Source organism: Microtus pennsylvanicus, chromosome 18, assembly GCF_037038515.1.
Source record: "Microtus pennsylvanicus isolate mMicPen1 chromosome 18, mMicPen1.hap1, whole genome shotgun sequence".
Taxonomy (NCBI): Eukaryota; Metazoa; Chordata; class Mammalia; order Rodentia; family Cricetidae; genus Microtus; species Microtus pennsylvanicus.
Window position 1 is genome coordinate 29,408,721 of NC_134596.1, and position 21,652 is coordinate 29,430,372.

A 21,652-nucleotide genomic window follows, 5' to 3' on the forward strand; every position below is an offset into this window, starting at 1 on the left:
CTGCCGCTTCATGCATCCGCCCGCTGATGGCTCCCTGTTTCCTCTTGTGTAAGATGGGGACATAAGTTGTTCACTCAGCCATTGGCACCACTCTGGGCCCCCACAGGGACACAGAGAGCGGGCAGGAAGGTCAGGCTCGCTTTGTCAGTGGACAGATGGGGAAGGGCTGGCCAGGAGCCCAGAAAAGCAGAATTGGGGAGAAAGGCACATTATCCTTATACTGTACCCCAAACTGTGCTGCACATTGTGTGACCCTAGGAAAGAAGAACATTCTCCTAGGATGTTGCAGAGAAAATTAGTTTTTTGTTTGTTGTTTTTTCCCCTTTGAGACAGGGTATATGAGAATAAAATCCCTCTTTCATTTAACAATAGGAGAACCTCTCCTAAGTTGTTTCTTCATGGTTTTGAGAAAATGAAGCCCCTCAAAACCGAGGTGTGTATGTGTGGTCTGTTTCTGTGGTGTCTCAGATGATGTTCAAGTTGTTTGACTCCTCAGACTTAGCTTGGTGTCTGTTCTAATATGTCACGAACATCTCTGTAAAGGAATGGTTTATACTTTTCTTGTTTTCACAGATAATCAGGCAGGCAAACACAAAGACAGGAGGAAGAATTCAGTAGACGCCAAAGCAGTCTCCTCTAGAACGAGTGAAGGTGAGTGGCAGACGGATTGTGTGGGCCTCGAGCACAGGACCCTGCCCCCACAGCTCGGCTTCCTGGTGATTATGCACTGTGCGTTCACGAGAGGAGCAGGCCCCACGCCACCCTCCACACAGATCGGCTCCATTCTGGCTTTTGAAGTGAGCCAATAACAAGGAACAAAAAACGGGTGCTAGGTATTCTGTGTGATTTTCCCGACTCTTTACCAATAGACTCGCCTATCAGTCTGCCGTTGCGATGTGAGTCATACACACATTTGGTAGTTCTGAAGAACTGACTGTGGAAACTTACCCTTCGGAAGTGGTAGGCTTAATTTGGAGATTATAATACTCTCACTAAGAAAATATTATTTAAGTTCAGATGGAAATATAATTTGTTTTTTGCTTGTTTGTTTTTGCTTTTGAGACAGCCCTAGTCGTCCTGGACCTCACTCTGTATACCAAGCTAGCCTTGAACTCACAGAGGTCCTCCTTCCTCTGCCTCAGTGCTGGGACTAAAGGCATGCACCACCATGATTATTTTTAAAGCAGGGTCTCATATAGCCTAGGCTGACTTCAAACAACCTTCTGCCTCTACCTCCCAAGTGCTAGGGTTACAGGTGTGTGCCATCTTGCTCAGCTGAAATAAAATATTAAGACCATGGAGATGCATGCTAATCAGCATTTTTTTTTTGGTTTTTATTTTTTTCATGCAGTCACCATGTCTCTCTCCCAACTTTACATCCTCCTTTTAATTACCTCCTGTGTTCTCTTAGTGCTGCCTGTGTTTCTATGGACCAGTCTCTGAGGCATAGGCCACCTTCCAGAGGCCACATTCCCCGAGAAGTCACTAACTGACAATAGCTCCTCACTAGGGGTAGGCCTGTGGACCCCTCCTGTGTTGGCTGGGGTTTCTGACCCACCAGTCCTGAAACCATTCAGTCCCAAAGAAACACACAGAGGCCTACATTAATTATAAACCAGTTGGCCTATTAGCTTAAGCTTCTTATTAATTAATTATAATTCTTATATCATAAATTAGCTCATTATTCTTGTCTATGTTAGCCACGTGGCTTGGTACCTTTTACCAGCGAGACATTCTCATCTTGCTTCCTCTGTGACTAGGTGACGATAACAGACTCAGCCTTTCCTCTTCCCAGAATTCTCTTGTTCTTGTTGCCCCACCTCTACTTCCTGCCTGGCTACTGACCAATCAGCACTTTATTAAAGCAATAGAGCTGACAGATCTTTACAGGGTACAAGATCATCGTCCCACATTCTCCTGCACAGAACTCTAGATGGTATTTTAACAGGTCTCACTTCCACTTCTAACGGGGCGTTAGTACAGAGACATGCATTGGGTTTAGGGTACTGACCTCTTCCCCAGTGACTTGGGTAGGCATACTGACTGCCTGTAAGACTAGAATAGTGAGTGTATTTGCAGATTCTTCAGGGCATCTCTGTAACACACAGAAAAATTTGCATTTCTTAACTCATTGCACTTACGCTATTTGGTTTTTCACATTATTTTTAAAATAAAAATTTCAGAATTGTGTCTGTTTATCATAGACAACATGCTGTTTTAGAATGTGTTTACATTGTGAAATGACTAAATTGAGCTAATTAACAAATTTTAGTTTGCATCCTTAGAAACCTACCTTAGAAATTCTCAAGAGTGCAGTGCGTCCTGTCAACAGCTCTGTTACATCCTTGAATAAGAGCAAATCCTTTTCTGATCGTGATAAGACAGTGGGGACTTTGTTTAGTGCCTTTATTGTGTAAGATGTAAAGTCGGCAGCCATATGCCGATCACTAACATTAGATTTGAGTTTTGTTGGCCCCCCAAACTGAGGGCATTTGAGGCTTGCTGGCCTGGTTAACCTTAGACAGTACCTCTCTTTAAGGCTTAGTTTCTCTAAAGGCAAGTTGAGCCTGAGGCATTGTCTTGATGGACATTCTCTCCTCCTCTCTGGCTGTTGGTACTCCTAGCAGTGTGGTGTTCACAGAGACACAGCACTCTGGGACATTCTTTTCCTGCCTGTGCACTGTCTGGGCTTCTCTCGGCTCAGCAGCGCCGTGCCCGGATATGAACAACAGATTCTTACTTGTAACGTAGTTGCCTGGTTAGCCTAAAATAAACACACCAGAGGACAGCACTAGGCAGAACCTGGAAATCTGGACCAGAAATTGATTGATTTTAGTAAGTGGTAAAGCTTAATCGATTGCTCCCACCTTCCATGGACCAAAGGGTGTAAGGAGCGGTCTTCCAGAGCATCTTGACCCTGGAGAGCAGCAAGAGGGGTAACTAAAGCCTTATTGTTGTACACACCAAAGAAAGGTAGTTTGGCCTTGACTTGCTAAATTGTTCCATCCCGCTTCTCTCTGACTCATGACATCAGGTCATGGGGTCATGCGTGCATCCAGCACTTAGAACGGAGCTGGCAGTACAGTCAGGGAAGGAGGGAAGGCTCAGTCTGGGTGCGGTTACTCCGGTGCCTTTGTGTGGGAAGGGAGGGTATGAAGCCCATGACTGGACGCACCCTGATTTCTCACCCCTTTCTCCACAGTTTCCAATCAGAGAAGACATTCCTCTCTGGCCCGGATACACTCGATGATGATTGAGGCGCCCATCACTAAGGTTGGTCTTCACTGGGTATGCAAGTCCCTGGCAGTCCCAGTGAATTGCTTCCCTGACAAAAAGAAAAAAATGGGCACCTGCAGGAAATAAGAGTGCTCTTTCAGTTGTATGAGGTCACCTCTGAGACACCGTATCTAACAGAACGTAGTGGCGTAATTACAGACTATTACCAGCTCCACTCTGGATTGCTCTCGGATGGTTTTTTTTTTTTTTTTTTTTGGTTTTTCGAGACAGGGTTTCTCTGTGGCTTTGGAGCTGTCCTGGAACTAGCGCTGTAGACCAGGCTGGTTCTCGGATGGTTTTTAAGGTGACAAAGCTGTCTTTTGTTTCCATGGTGTAGGTAATCAATATTATCAACGCTGCCCAGGAAAGCAGCCCCACCCCCGTGACGGAAGCCTTGGACCGAGTGCTGGAGATTCTGAGGACCACCGAGTTGTATTCACCACAGTTTAATGCCGAGGATGACCCTCACGCCACCGACCTCGTTGGGGGCTTAATGTCTGTAAGTCTGTTTGCCCAGGCTACTGGCAGTGGGCTCCTGTGTGCTTTCTCAGAGGTCATATGAACAGGGCTCTAGAAGGCAAGCAGGGGGAGGCTGTGTAGGGCTCGGTAAAGGCTGCTTCCCCTCCATGGTTTGTGTCCAGTTATGCTGGGCCTGGTTGCCTGCTGCTCCCCTCCCAGGGAGCCTCAGCTGGGAGCAGGAGAGAGATGCCGATCCTGCTCACCAGTGTCACTTAGGGGTTACAGGCATTTATTTAAATAAGACATTTTCAGCTGTAGTGAAGTATTTTTTTATATTTTGTTTTGTTGTTATTTCATTTTGAGGCAGGCTCTCACTATATAGCCCTTGCTGAACTTGAATTTGCTAGGAAGACCAGACTGGCCTTGAACTCACGGCGAGCTGCCTGTTTCTGACTCTCGAGTGCTAAGATTAAGGGTGTACACCTCCACACCCTATTGTTGGACTTCCTTTTGGGTCCGCCAGTCCCCAGTAATGACACAGAGACCCATGAATTATGAAAGTTTGTCCTTAGCTTGTTCTCAACCAGCTCTTGTAACTCAACCCATTTATATTAATCTACTTTCTGCCACATAGCTGTTACCTCTCCTCCATTCTGTACCTCCAGCTCCCTCCGTGTTTCACAGACTTCTCTGGCATACCTAGATTCATCTCAAGTTCCCTCTCTCCCCAGGAGTCCTGCCTATTCTCTCCTGCCTAGCTATTGGTTATTCAGCCCTGTATTAAACCAATCAGAAGATGCCTTGGCATAGACATATCTTCACAGTGTACAAAAAGACTATCCCACTTCAACACCCAGCTTATTTTTAAAGATTTTAAAAGTTGAGAAAAAGAAAAACTATCAAATGTTTCGTGTTAGTGGAAGGAGCGTCACTCAGTGGTAGAGTGCCTGTCTATCATTTACAGAGCCTTGCCTTCCATCCCCAGCACCAAAAAGAAACGGCAAAACAGACAGAGCATCACACCTTAAACTCAAAGCTACATGACAAGTTACAAAACAGAGCTGTCTCCTGCACATATGCTTTAAAAAGTGCCAGCGTGTGGGGCATAGTTTCACCTCCAAAGCTTCCCCCACAGCCTTTGGGTATCTTCGCAGCAACGAAGGCATTAAGGCCTTTCAGACTCTTGAGGAGCCCTGGACCCCAACCACCTCAGCCTGTCCAGCGCAGAGCTCCCACAAGGAAGACAGACTATGCCTGCGTTCTGTCAGCTGTCTTAGTTAGAAGTAAAATTTATTCCTTCCCAATTCCTGCTATCTGAAGTCACTAGATTTCAAAAAAAAAGTAAGGTTTGGACAGTAAATTCTAGAAGGTAGGGTGATTGCCAGCGGTAGCCTCTAACTGTGGCCTGTAGGTCAGGGGTGAGTGTGGGGAGGGTGGGGGGTGGATGAGAGAGGGTGGGACTGGAGCATAAGAGGGTGGGGTGCTGAGTGATTGGTGTGGTACTCAAGGAACAAGACAAGGTGCAAAAAAAGAACCTGGGCATGGTGGCACACACCTTTAATCCCAGCAGAGGCAGGCGGATCTCTGTGAGTTTGAGGCTTGCCTAGTCTACAGAGCGAGTTTCAGGATAGCTAGAGCTATACAGAGAGATCTTGTCTCAAAATGCTCCCTACCCCCTCTTCCCCCCAAAAAAAGGTGAGAAAGAAACGTGGGCAGCCTGCTGGACTGGGCAGCCTTGGAGTGATTGCCTGGATTACCCTCTGGGGCTGACTACCCAGGCTACCTAGGGGGAAAGAAGAAGAGCTATAACCAGGCCTTTTCTTGTTTCCTTGATTTCCACCAGGATGGCTTACGAAGATTTTCAGGAAATGAGTATGTTCTTGCAGCAAAACGTAAGTTCTGTTTTTACCCCGTTAGAGCACTGTAACAATGCAATCCAGGCTACAGGATTGTTCTCACCAGTAAGTTCTGGGTGTGCCGTAACGCCCCAGAAACAAAGCCGCCATTTCCAGTACACCAGATACACAAACCTGCTAATGTTGTTCTCCAAATCACGTCACATTGCAGACCTGCAGCCGATTCTAAGCGATGTCTCCACCCCTGTCGCCCTTCATGATGTCCCACCGCGGATTGCCCTGGCCGTAGAAAATGAAGAAAACTGGGACTTCGACATTTTTGAGCTGGAAGCAGCTACTCAGAAAAGGTGTGTTGAGCTGGTTTCCCAGGGCCTGGACAGGGAGCCGCCCGAGCAGCACTGGTGTGGGTGGAGACAGAGGCTGAGGAAGGAGTAGTGGGGTTTGCCTAGCTGTGATGGCTTCCTCAGGTAACAGTTTTCCTGTGACATGGGTTTCTAATTCCTCTAGTGTGTGGTACTATATGAGGTAGCAACAAAGAATCCCCTGCCCCAAAGCCTAGAACAAATATTCTTAGTTACACTTCTGATAAGCTAGTCTCGGATCTTGGTTGCCATGTTGGTGGCCCACCCAGGGACACTCCACCGTAGTTACACTCATCGGCTTACGGTTGCAGAGTGGGAGTTTGGGTTTTGCCAAGTAAAAGCTGTTAACCACAGGGGTCTTGGCACATAGGACTGGACGTCCACAGCCAGTGTCAGTTAGGAGTGTGGTCTGGTTTGGGGAGAGATGGCTCCCAGGTCTCATCCCACTGGGCAAGCTGTCGGTACTGAGGCCCCACTTGGCACAACCAAGCAGAGTGGACAGGTGTGACCCCATGACAAGGGAGCCTCAGAGCCCTTAGTTCACATACCAGAACCATTACATCTGTGAAAATTGTGTTATGGCTGAGCAAGTTGAGTCCTGTAATGACCTCTGAGATGGCTTCCACGGGACAGATTTCTTAACCTTCCAAGCCAAGCCAGTAAATCAATGTGCCATCTAAGGAAGGGCCTTACCTGCTCGTAGCTTCTCAGAGAAGACTCCTTTAGACTCTAACACCTACTTCGGATTGTTGGGGTGGTCAGGCATCTGACATGTGGCTGTGTCCAGTCTGTAGTCACGGGTCACGGTGGTTATTTTCCTCTAGATGGGGCATCAGTAGTAACATGTGGGGACAGGAGTCTGGGAAAGGGATGGTTCTGGAGACTCCACTGATGCAAGCAGGGTATTCTGAGTATTCTGCAGTTGGCTTGGATTTGCTTGTTGGTCCCGAATCTCTTCAAGCTCAGGACCCTGGTTCTTCGGTTTGTTTTATATCGCGGATATTTTTCGTTGTAGGCCTTTGATTTATCTAGGTCTCAAAACGTTTGCTCGTTTTGGAATCTGCGAGTTCTTACGATGCTCCGAGGTGATGCTGAGGTCGTGGTTTCAGATCATTGAAGCCAACTACCATGCGTCTAACCCCTACCACAACTCCACACATGCGGCTGACGTGCTCCACGCCACTGCGTATTTCCTGTCCAGAGACAAGATAAAGGTGAGCCAGTGTTTGCGCTCCGCCTTAGCAGCAACTGTAGGGAGAGTCTAGCGCTTCTGCTTCCGTGTGTGCAGCTTGGCATGCGAAGGAAGCCAACCGGGAGATTCATCTGCAGGCTCAGCCGGTCCATGAGAGTGTAAGAAGCAACATGCAGCCTCTGGGGACAAAGTCAACAGACAGGGCAGGCCAGCCAGAATCACCACCTCAGCCCCTCCCTGTCTGACCATCTGACCTCAGACAGAGCTCCTTCTCATTTTCCTACCCAGTGAGGTCCATCACACTTCTCTCGTGGCCCCTCTGGAGCATCCCCACAGTGCTGCCATTGCGTTCTTTCCAAGTCAGCACACCTGACTGTGACCACCGTGCTGAGCTGTCTTACCTGCTCCTGAATATCTTTTTAAAAATTACTTTGAGTGCTCTATCTAAATGTATAACTTTATGCCAGGAGAGGGCATCAGATCCCACTGTAGATGGTTGTGAGCCACCATGTGGGTGCTGAGCATGGAACTCGGGTCCTCTGGAAGAGCAGCCATCTCCCCAGTCCCACCCCTGAATCTCTCATACTGGGCATAATGTTTTGAAGCTCAGTTTATAGCGGTAGATGCTGAATCACAACAGAACTAGAACTTAACAGTTAGTGTCTGTCAATCACTACACATGCAAAATTGCTGAGAAAACTCAGATCCATAGAGAAGTAAAACCACAAGGACAGATGTTTTGAAATTTTCTTTTTTTAATAATTTATTTTATGTGCTTGGTGTTTTGCCTGCATGTATGTCTTTCTGCATGAGAGTGTCAGACCTTGGAGTTACAGACAGTTGTGAGCTGCTATGTGTGTGCTGGGAATTGACTCCTCTGGAAGAGGAGTCAGTGCTCCTAACCACTGAGCCATCTCTCCAGCCCTGTTAAATAGCTCTTGACAATTTTTTAAACTATATATAAACCTTTTTAGAGCCCTGAAGAGGTGAAGAAATTCCAGATCATTTTACCAAATCCATAAGACCTTATGTTAGCTAAAAATATAGTTCAGAAAAAGATTGGAAAGGTAGGGCAGCTCCCAACTAAGATAAGCCATGTTTATTTTTGAAGTTATTATTTATCTTGACTTGCATACTATGGCTCTGGACTGGTTTGCAGTGGGTCTGGAGAAGGCTGGCCGTGTCTCACCTGTGCTTGGCATGATCTGGGCGAGCCGGGATCCAGTAGCCGTGAGCAGAGACAGGCTGCTTCAGAGCAGAGGAGGGAACAAGATCTGCTCAGACAATGTGGTTCCCTTGGGAATCAGAGGAGCCTCATTGAAGGCTTGTTCCGGTGTCACGCACACTGGTTTTCAAGAGTTCTTGTTTGCAGGAAACTTTAGATCCAATTGACGAGGTTGCCGCCCTCATCGCTGCCACCATTCACGACGTGGATCACCCTGGGCGAACCAACTCATTCCTCTGCAACGCAGGCAATGAGCTGGCCGTGCTGTACAATGACACCGCTGTGCTGGAGAGCCACCACGCAGCTCTGGCCTTCCAGCTGACCCTTGAAAACGACAAGTGCAATATCTTTAAAAACATGGACAGGTGAGAGCGGGCTGCTGCCGAGACGCCAATGCTGTGCCTGCAGTGTGACCTGGGGCACCCCCGCTGTCCTCAGCACCATCCTAAAACAGGCGCAGCACCCTCTCCACCCTCAAACCCGGGACCAGGCTCTCCTCAGTCAGCCCCCACCGCTGCTCCTCCACGCAGCCCATGCTGGGCTGAACCTGGCACACCCCTCTTTGCCTCCTGCACACAGCACACTTTTTGTCATTGTGCACACGTCACTCCCCTGAGGAAGCATTCTCTGACCCTCATGCTAACCGGAACTCAAAATTTCTCAGTCCCAAGTCCATTGTATAGCCCTGTCACATTACCAGATGCCTCAAAGTCTCAGTGTCACGGATCTTTTTCATGAGTAACTCTGCATCTAGCTCAGTGCCTGATACATAGTAGAGCTCAAATAGGAAAAAAAGTGTCATGGGAAATACTTTAATTTGGATTTTTAAGGAAAATTTTATATAGAATTTTTAAAAAGAGTGTCCTGACTTCACAAAACTCTGTTGTACCATGTCTAATATTAGGCCCACCTCTGAGATTCTAAGTTTTACTCACATCTGTTAGTGAGCACATAGTCTTCAGAGACTCCGTAAGATCTAGGGTTTCCAGTGCTGTGGTAAAACCTACGACCAAAGCACCTTGGGGAGAACAGGGTTTGTTTGATCCTGCACGTCCAGATAGCTGTCAAATCCTCTGAGGGAAATCTCAGGAACCTGGGACAGGAACTGCCCAGAGGCCGTGGAGGAACAGTGTTGATGACTTGTAAACTAGGGCTAATGGAAGGGCCATCCGAGTTCTCTGCGTCTCCGGTTCCTCCATGCAGGGCACACTGTCAGTGAATATGGAGATGGTGGCTCTTGCCTGGTGTAGTGGCACACGTCTGTAACCCTAGCCTTAAAAGGTCGTGGTTTGAGGCCATCCTGGACTACACAATGAGACTGTCTTCAGAGAGGAGGGAGAAAGACGGGGAAAGGGCTTTGCTCGTCCCAGCTAGAACCTATCTTGTCCTGAGAACTGTGTGCACCGTGCCCCAGTTAACCCCTGTGATAGGAAGCTATAGCATTCTGTCCGTTAGCTGATCTCTAACCCCTTTTTGGTGATGCAGGCAAGTCTAACTTGAAGGGTACTGGACTGATAGCTGGGGAACAGATTGTAGCCCGCCAGCCTGAATCAGTAGTAACCTATAGCATCCTCTCTGTCTGAAACAGGAACGACTACCGGACACTACGCCAGGGTATTATCGACATGGTCCTGGCCACGGAAATGACAAAGCACTTCGAACATGTCAACAAATTTATCAACAGCATTACCAAGCCCTTGTCAGCACAAGGAGATGAGGTGAAAGAAATTCATCCTGAGGCTGCACGTGGGCTTCACACTCACCAGCACATGGAGAACTCAGACCCAGCAGGGCCTTTGCTGGGCACGATGAATTTGGCTTTCCATTTTTCTTACTTTTTAAATTTGTTTTATTTATTTGCCTGCCTGCCTGCCTAGAGACTCTGTAGCCCAGACTGGCCTAGAACTCAGTGACCCTTCTACCTCAGCCTCAGGTGCTGGGATTAGAGGAGTGAGCCAAGGCACCTGTTTGAATTTTGTTTTTCATTGGTTAAAAAAAAATCATTTAACATGCAGATATCTGGTAGGAGAACATGGTAGATCATGAAAATAGACGTGAAAACAAGTGCAGTCTCAAAATGTTTCCTCCTTTCTGAACATTCTAGGCCAGTTGGAACCCTAGAGGACTCTTTTGTTTGTTTGTTTTAAAAACACAAAACAAAGCAAACAAAAAAACAGGTTCTAATTATGTAACCCTTGCTAGCCTGGAATTTAATAAGTAGACCAGGCTGGGCTCAATCTCATAGAAATCTGCTCGTCTCTGACTCCCGAACGCTGGGATTGAAGGTGCTTTATCCCCAGCTCCTAGAGGGCTTTTAGTGGCCGCTCTCCGTGTGTGTATTTTACGGTGGCAGCAGCTGTCCTTGCAGGAGAAGGGCTATAAGGGTCCTCTGCTGGGATCACCAAAGTGACGGTATTGTCACCCTCATTTCTGGATTCGGGATATGGAGGCCACTGCTGCCTAGCAAGGGTGACGCTGACATCTGGCCAGAGCTGCCCAGTGTGGAGCAGGTGTCAGCTCCTGTCAATACAATCTCCGTGTCCAGACAAAGGGGACGGTAGACCTCAAGTCAGAGGACAGTGTGGACGTAGGGACGCTCTGGATGAGTCCCCTCATCCCGACCCCTCCCCAGTTAGCAATTATAATGTAATGACACTTCCCACAGTTCCTACACTCGTTGTGAATCCAGATCAAAAGAAACGGTCTTTGTGTCCTTTGAATGTCACAGATACTAAAGCAGTATGAGGGACCGTCACTTAACGTGATCTGGGTTCACTGAAGGCTGGTTCTCAAAACCCCTGTCGTGGAGCTGGGGTGGTTGGCCTCAGAGCTCTTTCGTCCTGAGAAGTAAATATCCTAAAAAGATAAAATCCAACCTTTGAGTTCTTACCAATGGGGTGGGGGGAGGGGACACCAGAAAGACTGAGGAAAAAAAAAAAAGAGAAGAAGGGCAGATTTGCCAGTCACCAAGCTGCCTGGGTATAGCACAGATTCTGATTGGTTTTTATAATAAAAACCCAGAGTCAGACATTAGTGAAAGCTGAAAGACCAGAGGCGCAGAGTAGCCAGCCACTAGAGAACTCTTACCTCTACGGAATCCTCAAACCGAATGTGGGGTATCCTGTCTCTACAAGTTCTCAGACTGTAGCTCTGTCTTGAGCTCCTGTCTCCTCCTGCCTCACATTCCTCTCCCCCCCCAGCCACATCCCTTCCTGTTTTCTCCTCCCTAGTGGTGGGGTTAAAGGCATGTGACTCCCACCAAAGAGATTAAAGGTGTGAGCCACCACTGCCTGGCTCTCATTCTCTTTTTAGACTAGATCAATCTTGTGTAGCCCAGGGTGGCTTTGAAGTCATAGAGATCCCTCTGCCTCTGTCTCCCGAGTGCTGGGATTAAAGCCGTGTGCCACCATCGCCTGGCCTCTACTACTAACGAGTGACTAGCTCCACTCTCTGATCATCAGGCAATCACCACATTGATCCTGCTGAACTCCCACTGGGCCGTGCTTCCTCTGTAGAACTTTGTAGATCACAGACCCTAGGTAAGGTGGCTGGGCATGAAGGGCCTGTTTTGATTGCTTTGATTTCACTATGGTTCAGGAAACTGACAAAAACGAGGACTCCATAAACACTATGCTCAGGACTCCAGAGAACCGGGCCCTCATCAAACGGATGATGATCAAGTGTGCCGACGTGTCCAACCCCTGCCGGCCCCTGGAGTACTGCATCGAGTGGGCCGCACGCATCTCAGAGGAGTATTTTTCTCAGGTGAGAGGCTACACCTTGATTCCTTCCACACAAACATGTGCACACACTCAAGCTGAGAATGGAAGAACACCGTGAGACTGTAGACTTAAACTTAGAAGAGAGAACTCTAAAGAAGTTCCATCTTAGAACTTCTCTTTTCTAAGTTTAAGTCAATCTTTGTTTTTTTTTTTTTTGTTTGTTTTTGTTTTTCGAGACAGGGTTTCTCTGTAGCTTTGGAGCCTGTCCTGGAACTAGCTCTGTAGACCAGGCTGGTCTCGAACTCACAGAGATCCGCCTGCCTCTGCCTCCCGAGTGCTGGGATTAAAGGGGTGCACCACCATAGCCAGGCTTAAGTCAATCTTTGAAAAGTTCTATCTTTGAAGAACTTACTTTGTACATTTGTTGATAACAAATTGTTTTCTTTGTCTGAAAATGTGATACTTTGTCTTCATTATTTGGACATCTTTAGATTTCTCCTAAAAGCAGTGTCCCTCACATCTCCCTGGGAGAGAAGGAAAATAGTGCTAAAATGCTTGCAGATTTGTGAGCAGACATATGCACATAGATCAGAGGGGTCCAACAAGGGCCTGAATGGTGCATGCCTGTAATCTTAGGAGGCAGAGGCAGGCAGATCTCCGTGAGTTTGAGGCCAGCCTGGTCTGCATTAGAGAGTTCTAGGCTAGCCAGGGTTACATCTGAGGCCAGAAGACACTGAAACAACATGTTTAAGCTGCTATTAGAAGAAAACTGTCAACCCAAAACTCTGTATCTAGTGAAATAGTCTTCAAGGGTCAGGGCAAGATAAACTCGTTCTCAGATAAGGGGAAACTAGGAGAATTCATCACTGGTAAACCTACACTGTAAGAAATGCTGCATGGAGTTCTCGGGAGTGGAAAGGAAGTGATCCAGATGCAAACCCAGGCATCTGTAGAGCCACGGCCATACCTGGGCGTCTATAGAAGACATGGCCATTCCCGGATGTCTATAGAGGAAATGGTTATTTTAAGCAAAGGTTCTCGTGTTGATTGTTGGGTCTGTACTGTAAATAATAAGATAGAAAAAGGATATAGGACTGAATGGCCTTACACGGTCTAAGATGTCTGCTGAGCTCAACACCGAGACCAAATGCAGGGCCTCATCCGCAGTTGACATAGCTCAATAGGAAGTAAATAACCGCATTATTACATTCAATTCCATTAAATAAAAGACCATTCGTCAGAACAGATGAGGTGGGGCATGGTGATACATACCTGTAATCTCAGCACGTGGAAGACTAAGGCGAGAGAGGACCAAGAGCTCAGGACAGTGCACCTTAGGGACACTGCACCTCCAAAACCAAGCAAAACAAAAACAAAAGTTCAACTACGGGCAGACCAGAAAAGAGACTGTCAATATAAAGACTGGAAAGATGGTGCAGGCCCAGGCAGGTATAATGTGCAGATTATACACATAAGACAGCAAGACAGGGCACTGCATTTCCTAATGAGAAAAGGGCCCATAGCCATAGCGCATGTGCACTTAATATTGGCAGAATCACAAGTCACCTATAGTCAGCAGCTTAAGATATTGAAGATAGGATCCGAACACGTGTGGCAGAAACAATGGCAGCCGTAGAGATTATGTGAGAAGGGAAAGAGCCAGGAACACCTCCCGCTCATCTTGAGGCTGTTCTTACCCATTGTCAACACCATGCGACATCACAGTTTCTCAAGACTATGAATGTAGAGAAACTGAGTCCATCAGCATAAAGGGGCTGTGTCATCACCCAGCAGGCCGCTCACTCTAGTGATCCACCACAGGCCTGGAGGAGCAGAGCAGATGTCAGCATAGCTGTGGGAGTGGTAACCAGAAGAGCCAGCTCTGCTGTACCAACCACAGCAGCCCACGATTTGCCTGTCTCTATTAACACTGTAGGTGGGCACTAAACTCAGTCTTGCTGCTTTCTGAGTGTCACCCCAGCCCGTGCTGACCTCCCTGGTATCTGAGGCCGACCCTCCTGTCCTCTTGAGTACTGGGCTTATAGGCACCATGTTGTTGGAGGCTGCTTGTTCATTTCCTGGCTGCCCAGACTCCTGAAATAATCACACAGAAACTATATTATTTACAATACTACTTGGCCAATAGCTTAAGTGTATTGCTAGCTAGCTCTTATGTCTAGAATTAACCATTTCCATTATTTTAGATTTTAACGTGAGTGCCGCTGCCTATCCACACGATTTCAGCTGGCATCTCACGTCTTTCCTCTCTGATGCCTACATGGCATCTCTAAATTCTACCTTCCTTCTCCCAGTATTCAGCTTAGTTTTCCCTATCATAGGCCAAGACAATTTCTTTATTAACTAATGGTATTCACAGCATACAGAGGGGAATCCCACATTATCTCCTCTTTTCTGTTTAAATAAAAAGGTTTTATTTATTTGTTTTTCGAGACAGGGTTTCTCTGTGGCTTTGGAGCCTGTCCTGGAACTAGCTCTGTAGACCAGGCTGGTCTCGAACTCACAGAGATCCGCCTGCCTCTGCCTCCCAAGTGCTGGGATTAAAGGCATGCGCCACCACCACCCAGCTAAAAAGGTTTTAATTTTAACATAGTAAAATTACACATAACAAAACAGGTAGCTAGTGCTACAGAGGCAGCCTGTGGCAGGGTGGGATTCTGAGCTCACGGGGTGTTCCATTTTGCAGACTGATGAAGAGAAACAGCTGGACTTGCCTGTGGTGATGCCGGTTTTTGACAGAAACACCTGCAGCATTCCCAAGTCTCAGATCTCTTTCATTGACTACTTCATCACAGACATGTTTGACGCCTGGGATGGTAAGGAATCCAGCACCCTCAAGGAGGGACTTGCTAGTTAGTTGGTTAAGTAGCGTAGACTTCCCAGGTGGAACTGAGAGAAAGAAGCCACCCTGGAGGGCGAAGAGCCTGTCAGGTAAGAGGTACCCAGAGAGGTTCCCGAGGGTGTCCCCAGCTCTCTGAGCCCCGAGGGCTTCTCTGGGGGAGGGGTGCAGAGCTGATGCCTGCAGGTCAGGGGCGGGTCTACTCTCCCCGGAGTTTGCTATCACATTACTGCTGACTTCCTTGCCCTTCTTAAAATGCTGGGACAGGGCATAGCTCTGTGGTAGAAGGCCCAAGTTCTGCTCCCAGAAAGAAAATAAGCCCGAACCCATAAATAAAGCCGCGTGAAGACACTGCGTCCCATTCTCTCCCCAGCTTTTGTTGACCTACCTGACCTCATGCAGCACCTGGATGACAACTTCAAGTACTGGAAAGAACTGGATGAGAAGAAGCTGCGCAGCCTCCGTCCCCCTCCAGAATAGAGTGGGCTGTACATCTGGTCTGGGCTCTGTCCCTCCTGCCTTCTGCAGCGTGTTAGGCAGAAGCATTGCCTCATCTGCAGGGCCTGCGAAAGGACACGGGGACATCAGCCCTCTGTAGCCACCACCTGATGTCATGTCGCTGCAAGGCTCCTTAGTAAGGCACCCGAGAACGCTGGCTTGTATCAGCTCTATGTTACCACAGGCCCGAGGGCCCTGCAGAGGTGACCCATGGCAGGGCAGTGACCTTCAGCGGACAGGACAGCAGTGGGACGTGTCTCGGATCTCAGGAGGGCAGCTGCTCGTTTTGGAACACTACTGGAAGTGACTTCTCCCTTAAATCGACTAGCAAATGAGACAAAGAAACTTAAGGTTGATTATCCCAATTATTAAATGTTTTATTTATTTTATTAGAAGTTTGACATTTTCTACGAATTTAAAAATACTTCAAAGCCAAAGCCACCTTCGGATGCCACAACCAAATTCACGATTCATTCTCATTGTTTATGAGTTGGTGCACAGACTTATTTTCATAATGCAGATTAGAATATAAATGATACATTTTATCACACTATAGAAATGTTAAACCCCTGTTGTTGATGTTAGAGGGGAGGGATTTTTGCTGGTGGGTCTCACTCTAGCATGCAACAGAGCGGCCACACCCGCAGACCTGGTTCTGAGCTGCAGCTGTGATCTCAGGAGTTGGCAGGTGTGCCTTGTCAGAGAGAAAGTTGGATGTGACCATTTTGTCCTAAAATTTTATAATTGCATTTCCAAGAGCCTGCCTTATTTTATACCATTTCTATAAAATATGTCCCAGAAAAACAAAGCAAACCGGGACACTTAGTGGTTGATATTTTATAACTAACATGGGGTATTTGATTCTAGAAATGTATAAAGGTGATATCTCTTCATGGTTTTAATGAGCATAATACTATAAACACTTAATGAGATGTCAGAGTGTTAGTTTCATCTTAAACCTGTATTTTTTCTGGATGAAATTAAACTATTTGTTTTTAAGAAGTCGTTTGCTGCCATTTCTCTGGTACTGTCTAATTGATAATATTTCTATTGTCTAATAATAATCTTTCTAAATTAGGAATAGACGTTTCCTTCATAGGACAAACGAGCAACTGAACAACTCTCTAGGGTCCTGTGGACAGTTCTTCAGTGTGACCGGGGAGTCCTCCATGGAGGAGAACTGGCCCTTTATCCTACACGAAGATAATGGACCTAAGACAACTAGGAAGAAGCATCGTTATCTTCCTTCCTAGTGCCAAGGAAGGAGAGGAAATGAACACCACAAGCGGCCTCTGCCACCATGGGCTGAGAGACAGCAGAACAGGGGATTTTCACCACAAAAGCTGCTAATAAGAGAGGAGAATGAGGGCCCAGCACTTCTGAAGATCTAATTACAAAGTGAATACAATGTTGTTTAAAGCAACAGATCTGAAAAGACCCACATGAGACATTCTAGCCCAGTGGTTCTTAACCTTCCCAATGCTGCAACCCTTTAAATACAGTTCCTCACGCTGTGGTGACCCCCAACCACATGAGATCCAGGATGAAGAGCAAGGCTCCAAGCAAGGCCTGAACTTGGATGATTTGACAGCTGCAGTCCTCGGAATTAAAGGGCACCCTGAATCCTGAGTAGAACACGCGCTGTTGGGCTTTCCATGACCTTAACAAACGTCTGAAACAAGGGAATCTGTTAAAAGATTGTCTGGGCTCACTGTTTTGGAAGTTTCAGTCCACACCTACTGGGCACTCAGTGGGGACTGAATGTGGAAGGAGGTAGAGTCCTATGGTGCTCTTTTGGAACACGTCCCCCTCCAAGCCAAAGTCGCTACTACCTCCCAACAGCGCCAGACTGGGAACTAAGCCTTTAAGATGTGGCTTTTTACTTGTGATTCCCCCCCCCCCCCCAAAACAGGGTTTCTATGTAGCTTTGGAGTCTGTCCTAGAACTAGCTCTTGTAGACCAGACTGCCCTTAAACTCACACAGACCCCTCTGCCCTCTGTCTCCTAAGTGCCTGGATTAAAAGCATGCACCACCACCGCCCAACTAAGACCCTAAACTACAGCAACACATAAGACAAATCCACGCACGGCCAGCTCTAGACCATGACACTCAAGAGAAAAAAAAAAAGACCTGGAGATTGCCACTGGGGGGGTCTCAGCTGCCAAAACATCAAAGGAAGCTCCCAACCTAGACTCGCTTAGTTAGCTACACCAGTATTCAAAAGTGACCACAGGTAACTTCAGATGTGGAGACACAACACAGTTCATTAGAGCCTCCCTGAAAAGGCCAGAGATGCCCTCCAGGAAGGGGACAAACATCCCAGCAAAGATAGCCAATGAGTGTGAGTGTGTGTCTGTGTGTATGAGAGAGACAGAGACACACACACAGAGAAAATGGGGGTGTGTGGGCGGTAGCAGTGACAACCAGGGATGGAGAAAACAGGTACACAAAAGATAAGCTAATTGTTAAAGAGGTCAAGATAGAATTGTCCTTGACTATCGCTAGGAAAGCCTGCAGAAGTTGTCAGAGGATTCAGGACAGAACTCAGAATGACCAAGAGGAGAGCAAGGATAAGCCATGAACGACACAGCCATTAGAAGACAGGGTGGGGTGGGACATAGACTAGAAAAGGTAATAGGCGCGTGCATACAAATAACGGGCGCAGAACTCTGGAGAAATGTGTAAAGACACTTTCTGACATGAAAATGTAGAAAGTCAGGGGCTGGAGAGGTGGCTCAGAGGTTGAGAGCACTGGCTGCTCTTCCAGAGGTCCCCAGTTCAATTCCCAGCAACCACATGGCTGCTCATGACCATCTGCAATGAGATTTGGTGCCCTCTTCAGGCCAGCAGGCAGACATGCAGGCAGAACTATGCATATATAATTAATAAACCTTTTTTTAAAAATGTAGAAAGTCTTAAAATTATACCAGAAGCTTGAGAAATCACAAAGGAAATATCCATAAAAGTTATAAATTCTAAGAAAGATGTAAGATTTGGACGTGACCCACAGAAGTCAGAGGTTATGGAATATTATGGTACGTGACTACACATCACAAAGGCCCTTTGGATTAGCACGCTCTAGAACAGACCGCAGCCACCAGATATGAGAAAACAAACTTCTCACACATCAGCAGTGGAAACTGGGCTGTCACCACCACTTTGGAGAGCAGTCTGGAAAAAAATATAAATCCTAACTCAGCAACTTGGGATCTTAGACTTTCCGATGCTCGCTAGGAGATATGTTCAAAGGATATTCTTCTGCCTGCGGTCCTGTCGTGCTGCAAAGCTAGCAGCGGTCTGGATGTCCTCGGGAGAATAAGGAAATGATGGTGTTGTATACGAATTATGGTATTTTGGCTTCTAAAGCTCCCCAATGACAGTCCTGCTGCCCGATGTTCACAGCTCTGGCCAGGATCTGATGACTTCCTTCTAACCATGAGAATATGGCAGAAGAGATGGGCGCCGGCTGCTTCCGGGATCTGGCTGCGACTTGTTTCCAAGGGCTGCTGCGGGCTCTTGAGGTGACTGCCAGCAATCCTGATTTGTCCCTTGTTGGTCAATTTATCGTTTCAGTCTTTGTGTCTACTATATTCCCTGTGTCTGTGTCCCCTCATCTCACAAGGACACCAGTCACTGTACTCAAGAACCACCCCAAACTGAAGGCGCATCTCACAATTCTTACATGAGGTTGCATTCTGAGGGCACCGCCCCCGGTTCCTTGCTTAGTCTAACAAAGCAGCTATAACATCTCCGGCTAGGCCCCTGGGGATAGGAACATCAGAGCATAGCTGACAGCCAGCAAGAACCGAATCCTGGAGTCAGCTCTCCCAGAAACACCTCAGTACAGATCAGAGACTATCAAAGCTCCGTTCCTCACCCAAGTAAACCAAGGCAGCTAAGCGCTGTTGTTTTGGTCTTTTTGTTTGGTTTGGTTTCGATTTTCAAGACAGGGCTTTCTCTGTGTAGTCTGGCTGTCCTAGAACTCACTGTAGACCAGGCTGGCCTCAAACTCATAGAGATCCACCTGCCTCTGCCTCCAGAGGTTGGGATTAAAGGCGTGCGCCGCCACTCAGCTGGCGGTTAAGGGTTTTAAGCCAGTAAGTTTTGAATTTGTTTTTTTTTTCTTCTGTCTTCCCCAAAGCAATATAGTCTCCATACCAACTATATTAAGCATTCAGAAAAATGAGTTAGGGCTCTGGTGTCGTCTGGGGGAAACTTCAAGAACAATAGAGTGAGGAGTCAAAGAAGCGCTGTGATACCCTTTGCAGAAAGAAATGTCTTCTGATTTCAAAATCAAACCACGGTTGGTGCTGTAAAAACTAGTTAAGTGTTTGAACTATAAAGGAAGTTTACAGATCCTGTGAATTGACATGTGTACCAGTGGCCTCCAGACATACTAACTAGCCCAGCAGAATGTTCAACATACAAAAATCTGTCCATGTAATCCACCACATAAACAAACAAGGAAAAAAAATGTGATCATCTCATCAGATGCTGAAAAGGCCTTTACAAAGTCCAACACCCCTTCATGATAAAAGTCTTGGAGAGATCATGGATACAAGGAACATACCTAAACATAATAAAGGCAATATACAGCAAGCCGACAGCCAACCTCAAACTAAATGGAGAGAAACTCACAGTGATCTCACTGAAACCAGGAACAAGACAAGGCTGTCCACTCTCCATTTCTACTCAATACAGTAGTTGAAATTTCAGCTAGAACAATAAGACAACTAAGGTCAAGGGGCTACAAATTGGAAAGGAAGAAGTCAAAGTATGACTATTTGCAGATGATATGATAGCATACATAAGTGACCCCAAAATTCCATCAGAACCCCATACAGCTGATAAACACCTTTAGTGAAGTGGCTGGATACAAGATCAAGTAAAAAAAAATCAGTAGCCCTCCTATATACAAATGACAAATGGTCTGAGAAAGAAATCAGGGAAACAACACCCTTCACAGTAGCCACAAGTAATATATCTTGGGGTATTCACCAAGCAAGTGAAATAACTCTATGACAAGATCTTCAAGTCTTTACAGAAACTGGAGAAGATATCAGAGGATGGAAAGATCTCCCATGCTCATGGGTCAGTAAGATTAACATAGTAAAAATGGCCATTTACCAAAAGTAACATACAGATTCAATAAAATCCCCATTAAAATCCCAACACAGTTCCTTACAGACCATGAAAGAACAATACTCAACTTCATATGGAAAAACAAAAACCCAAGACAGCTAAAAACAATCCTGTTTAATAAAAGAACTTCCAGAGGTATCACCATCCCTGATTTCAAGCTTTGCGACAGAACTGTAGTAACAAAAACTACATATTGGCGAAGACCCAGACGTAAATCTGCACCCCTATATCCCAGCACTCGGGAGGCAGAGGCAGGTAGATCTCTGTGAGTTTAAGGCCAGCCTGGTTGACAAAGCGAGTTCCAGGACAGCCAGCGCAACCCATGATAATAAATGTTGAACTGGACTTTCTACTCTGAAATACATCAGGAGCGAAAAGACCCAGAGGAAACAGCATTGCAAAAGACACATCTGAGAAAGGACTGTAGGGTCATTTTAAAACGTGACAAAGGCGTCCAGTTGACCGGCATACAACAACGATACCACACGTGCTAGGAAAATGCTGCCTGACACGATGGCAGATTGGGACGTGATCTAGCACAGTCTGCACCGAACACCACCAGATGCTAACAGGAATACAGCGAGTCGCACAATTGGAGAAGCCCAAAATGGTACAGCCATGTCTAAAGATAACTTGGTAGTTTAAAAACAAACTTATTTTTAAAGGTGTGTGTGTGTGTGTGTGTGTGTGTGTAGGAGCCCAAGGAGACGAGGACACTGGGTCCCCTGGAACCAAAGTCACAAGTAGTTGTGAGCCACCACGTGGGTGCTGGGAGCTGAACTCAGGTCCTCTCCAAGACCAGTGGGCTCTTAACTGCTGAGCCATCTCTCTAACCCCAGAAAACAATTTTTACAACAAGATCTGGCAAGCACAACCATTGATATTTGCCCAAAGGGCTGAAACTACATCCACATAAAATCCCCTGGACGTTTAGGTGGGGGCTTGACCACTGAGCTAAGTCCCCAAGCCCAATATTCTTTTTTTGTTGTTGTTGTTGTTTGAGGTAGGTTCTTACTGGTAAACCAGGCTGGTCTGAATTTACAGAGATCCTCCTGCCTCTAC

The 21,652-nt window shown here is 46.7% G+C and overlaps 1 protein-coding gene across 1 annotated transcript in view; it reads left to right on the forward strand.

Annotated features, from left to right (window-relative positions):
• The window catches only part of Pde8a (phosphodiesterase 8A), a 98,011-nt gene extending 81,562 nt beyond the window's left edge, over positions 1 to 16,449 (forward strand). The window contains exons 12-22 of the mRNA XM_075953053.1: positions 574 to 651; positions 3,203 to 3,273; positions 3,614 to 3,775; positions 5,579 to 5,627; positions 5,803 to 5,938; positions 6,969 to 7,167; positions 8,518 to 8,735; positions 9,959 to 10,088; positions 11,968 to 12,135; positions 14,797 to 14,926; positions 15,323 to 16,449. Coding sequence (XP_075809168.1) covers positions 574 to 651; positions 3,203 to 3,273; positions 3,614 to 3,775; positions 5,579 to 5,627; positions 5,803 to 5,938; positions 6,969 to 7,167; positions 8,518 to 8,735; positions 9,959 to 10,088; positions 11,968 to 12,135; positions 14,797 to 14,926; positions 15,323 to 15,429 — 1,448 coding nt within the window. The 3' untranslated portion in view covers positions 15,430 to 16,449. The remainder of the gene's footprint in view (positions 1 to 573; positions 652 to 3,202; positions 3,274 to 3,613; positions 3,776 to 5,578; positions 5,628 to 5,802; positions 5,939 to 6,968; positions 7,168 to 8,517; positions 8,736 to 9,958; positions 10,089 to 11,967; positions 12,136 to 14,796; positions 14,927 to 15,322) is intronic.
• The last annotated feature ends 5,203 nt before the right edge of the window (positions 16,450 to 21,652 follow it).